At 31.4% G+C, this 4,484-nt stretch overlaps 1 protein-coding gene across 1 annotated transcript; it reads left to right on the plus strand.

The window, feature by feature from the left end:
• Positions 1–243: 243 nt before the first annotated feature.
• LOC120354851 lies at positions 244–1,127 on the plus strand. The gene has a single exon (XM_039442775.1). The coding sequence runs from the start codon at positions 394–396 to the stop codon at positions 1,033–1,035; it is 642 nt and encodes a 213-aa protein (XP_039298709.1). The 5' UTR covers positions 244–393; the 3' UTR covers positions 1,036–1,127.
• Positions 1,128–4,484: the final 3,357 nt, after the last annotated feature.

The raw sequence follows: 4,484 nt of genomic DNA on the forward strand, positions 1-4,484 counted from the left end.
GATATTAGGATAGATAGAAACGTAGAAGTAGATTTCTCGAGAGAACAGAACTCCGTTTTAGATGTTAAGGCATTCGATGAACATTTAGAGAATGTAGTTGAATTGAAAAAAATTGTTGAGAATAGGGCTAAGAAAAACATTAAGAGAGAGCAAAAAAATCAAAAAGAATATTTCGATAGACGCCATCACACTTTTAGTAGTAAAATAAGCGAGGGAGTTCAGGTGCTACTTAGAAAATAAAAAGAGATGATAGAAAAGGTGGCTGGAAGGAGATGCCATGGAATGGACCCTATATAGTACATAGAGTAATAAATAATAGTTGTTGTATTTTACAAACATTGAAAGGAGAAATATTGAAAAAAAAACAAAACATGAAAAATTTGAAAATATATTATGAAAAAAAAATGTGATGTAAATAAGAGTGAGGAAGAAACAAATGTGAATGACAGCTATAATAGTGATAGTGACGTTTGTTTTGTTAGTGAAACTGTTAGCTGTAATTTCTTTTTCCCAATTGACAGGCAGTGGCAGGAGACAAAATGCATAGAACTCAATATTAATTTCGAAAATCCTCTTACTTGTATGAATTTCCCCGTAAAAAGTTTATTAGCGGAACCTTTAGGTATCAAACCAATCGTAGGGGATGGAAATTGCTGGTTCCGTTCCATCTCTTACATTATTACAGGTAGTGAAGAGCACCACACCATAGTCAGAAAAAAATTAGTGCACTTCATGCGTTCCGAACCCATGTGTAAACGCATAAGAAATGCTTTTCCCCCTGATGACATTAAACATGATATGGATAGGAATGGTGTTTGGGCGACCGACATTGAAATATTCGCAACTGCAGAAATGCTGGACACAGATATATTTATTTACTCAAAAATTTCAAATGATAAGAAAATATGGCAAACGTTTTCGAAGACATTTATTTCAAAAGAGGGAAATACTGAAGCAGATGATTTCAATAAATCTGTGTATATCACAAATGAAAGTGGAGTTCATTTTGAGGTTGTGCTCTCTGTGAAGAAATAATATTGATATGTAATTTAATAAACAAATATTATAGGTTCAGCTCAGGTTAAGATCAAGTGATCTTGTAGTGAAACATGAAATTACTTAGGATAGGTTAAGAATAGGTTAAGGATAGATTAAGGATAGCTTTAGACTAGTTCATTTTGGTGTGGTGCTCACTTTAAATATTCAAATGAGTCAATCATTTATTCAATTATTACTTTTAGTGAAACATGAAATTACTTAGGATAGGTTAAGGATAGCTTTAGAATAAATCATTTTGGTGTGGTGCTCACTTTCAATATTCAAATGAGTCAATCATTTATTCAATTATTACTTTTAGTGAAACATGAAATTACTTAGGATAGGATAAGGATAGCTTTAGAATAAATCATTTTGGCGTGGTGCTCACTTTAAATATTCAAATGAGTCAATCATTTATTCAATTATTACTTTTAGTGGAACATGAAATTACTTAGGATAGGATAAGGATAGCTTTAGAATAAATCATTTTGGCGTGGTGCTCACTTTAAATATTCAAATGAGTCAATCATTTATTCAATTATTACTTTTAGTGGAACATGAAATTACTTAGGATAGGATAAGGATAGGTTAAAGCTTTAGATTAGTTCAAGTCAAGTTTATTTGATTTACTTAATATTCCGACTTGATTATGTTATATTGTAAATATGGACTTGATATTGGCATCACAGCCAAAACAAAACGAAGGTCTAGGTACTACTAGGTACTTTAATTTTGAATATTTTTATCTAATATGAATAATGAATAAATGACTTTATTGAAAATATTTAAATGTTTAATTACAGGTATTGTAAAAATTTTCAACTTGATAATGGCATCATAACCGAAACATAATTATTGTGAAATATGTAATATTTATCAAAACATAAAACAAAAAATGTTAGCCTACTAAATGATTCAATCGTTAATAAATTTTGGGTACCTAGCTCTATATTCGTGAAAAATGATATGTTACTTGTAAATATAGTTGGTCTGGCCAGAGAATTCGAACTGTAGCGCCAAAATCCCAGACTGCAGTTCTGCCAATAGCAGGCTTGTGTTTGCGCCAGCGCAGACCATCCAACTGTTTTTGGCCTTGTCGATGTAAAAGCCCCAGTCTGTCTTGTCTAGTCACCCCGTTGTTGTGCAAGACCGAATTTGTATTTTGTCATGTAATTTCGATCGGAAATTTCTTGTAAATAATTGTTTGAGTGTTGTGTGTGTGAATTATGAATATAACAGCATAAATAGTGTTGAATTGAATTAATTTGAATCGGATTTGAATTTATAAAGACTCCAGTTTGAGCTTTGTTCGAACCACAGTGTATGACCTGCAAGTTGAACACAGAATCAATGCGAAAAGACAGCCCGGAAGCCAGAACCTGTCTTATTCCCAGATTTCATCCCACCCTGAACCTGATCAAAACACCTATTAAGGCTTAAAAGGGCAAGTAGTCAAGATTGGATTAAATCTGGTGAGTTTTTGCTCTTTTTTATTGTTCATTAATGCAGAGTTTAACTGTACAAATAACCTGGCTCAAATTGAAGATTAAATTTTGCCCCTTGTTTGTATTTGATTATTTGAATAGTAAATTACAGTCCTCTGGTAGCTCTAGCCTGAGCTTTGTTCAGAACAATAGTAAAATTATGGTGCTGCTCATGAGGTGGAAAGGGTTGGCTACAAGGGGCGATGTGGAGGCCAATAAATAATAATTTATAATAAATCATTGTTCCAACTATTTGATCAACTTGTGTGCCAGTTCTGAATCTTGAATTCTAATTTATTTGTTGTGAATAAATATTATTTATAATAAAAAAGTTTTTTACTAGCTACTGTTTTTTCTATTCTGTTATTGTTTGTCAATGTATGAATATTCATGATTATCAATATAATAAAGGAATCATATATACAAGCAGGCTACAGGATAGGAAGTCCATGTATGAAAATTACTGGACTGATTAGCATGAAATTTTACATTCACTTTTTCAATTCACTAAAAGGATGCTTATAGGCCTAATTTTAATTCTTCAAGATTTCAGTAGGTCAAGTTTTCAATTAGACCCTTGTGGAGCCTGGGCTACAAATATGGCCAACAAATATTAGTAGAGAAATCTGCAACAAATTTTGGAAATTTGTTGCCGACTTCTTAAAAATCACAGCAACATTCAACTTGTTTTCTACTTGGAATATTCACATCGTTTATGGAAGAAAACTGTTAGTGAACAACATTCTGTTGACAACTCTGGTGTAAACGTGGCTTGATATAAACATATTTTCAGCTATTGATACAAGTGATACTTTTTTGATTTGAAAACACAAATTATCATTATTCGATGGTCAGGATTATGTTCCTCTTATATCCAATTGTACTGTAATTGACTTGATTACTGACATAGATACAAACTTTTCTCTTCAAGGATATTAAAATGATCAAAACACAATGATAGTTAACAAGTTCCCTTTTTTATTTTATCAAATCATAACTAGGTCCAACTCATTAGAGCCAATTTCAAACGTAAATTGTCTTTAATGAGTTAAAACTAGTAGTGATTTGATAAAATAAAAAAGGGCACTTGATAACTTATTACAGTTTACAATATTTATTACTTACACTTGAACATTGGACAATTATTGTTTATTACAGAAACTACAGAGCAATATGGTACACTGTTGATAAATGTTATCTGATAAGCACAGAGCAAGGTCTATAAATACTTTTTAATAGGCCTATATAATATTTTTATATAATTCTGAATACTTTTTAATACCCTACTTTTAATAGGTCTATAAATAGGTTTTTATAGACCTTGACACAGAGGAAGCTCATCCAATTAGCTCATCTATTTCCAATAAACTGCTAATCCTTATCAATCGCGGGATATCATTCTGCCATGATAGTATCATTGCAATTATAGATTACCGTGCCTACAATTTTAATATTATAACCTAATAATACAATTACTTGCAAACATTTCTTGTTTATGGAAAAATATTAATTCATTCTAGAAGTTTTTATTAAAGAGCATGAGTAAATGAGTGAATTCATATTATTACCTAGAATTTAATGTCTGCAAGTAGTTTGATTGAGATTGGTAGGATTAAATACATTACATTGATAGGATCATTGCAGCAAGAAATAGCCTATGAATGAAACAAATTTGGGAAGAAACATTATTCAATTCCAGTTTTGATGTAACTCACAGAATATTGTATCGGTGATGAAGTAGCTGTTCTCCTAGCCTGGGGTGCCACCCCCTCACAGTTATGTTAATCAACAATGATAAAACTAAAAGTAATAGTAGACTATAATGGATAGAAAATGGACTAAATGTAATAGATGGAGCTGAAGCTAAGTTGACAACATGTGAAATTACTAGGCCAGTCAATTCAATTTAATTAATCAAAATACAGAAAACAGTACAAAGATGTGACAATCAGAAAAAAACTA

This window comes from Nilaparvata lugens, chromosome X (genome assembly GCF_014356525.2).
Source record: "Nilaparvata lugens isolate BPH chromosome X, ASM1435652v1, whole genome shotgun sequence".
Taxonomy (NCBI): domain Eukaryota; kingdom Metazoa; phylum Arthropoda; class Insecta; order Hemiptera; family Delphacidae; genus Nilaparvata; species Nilaparvata lugens.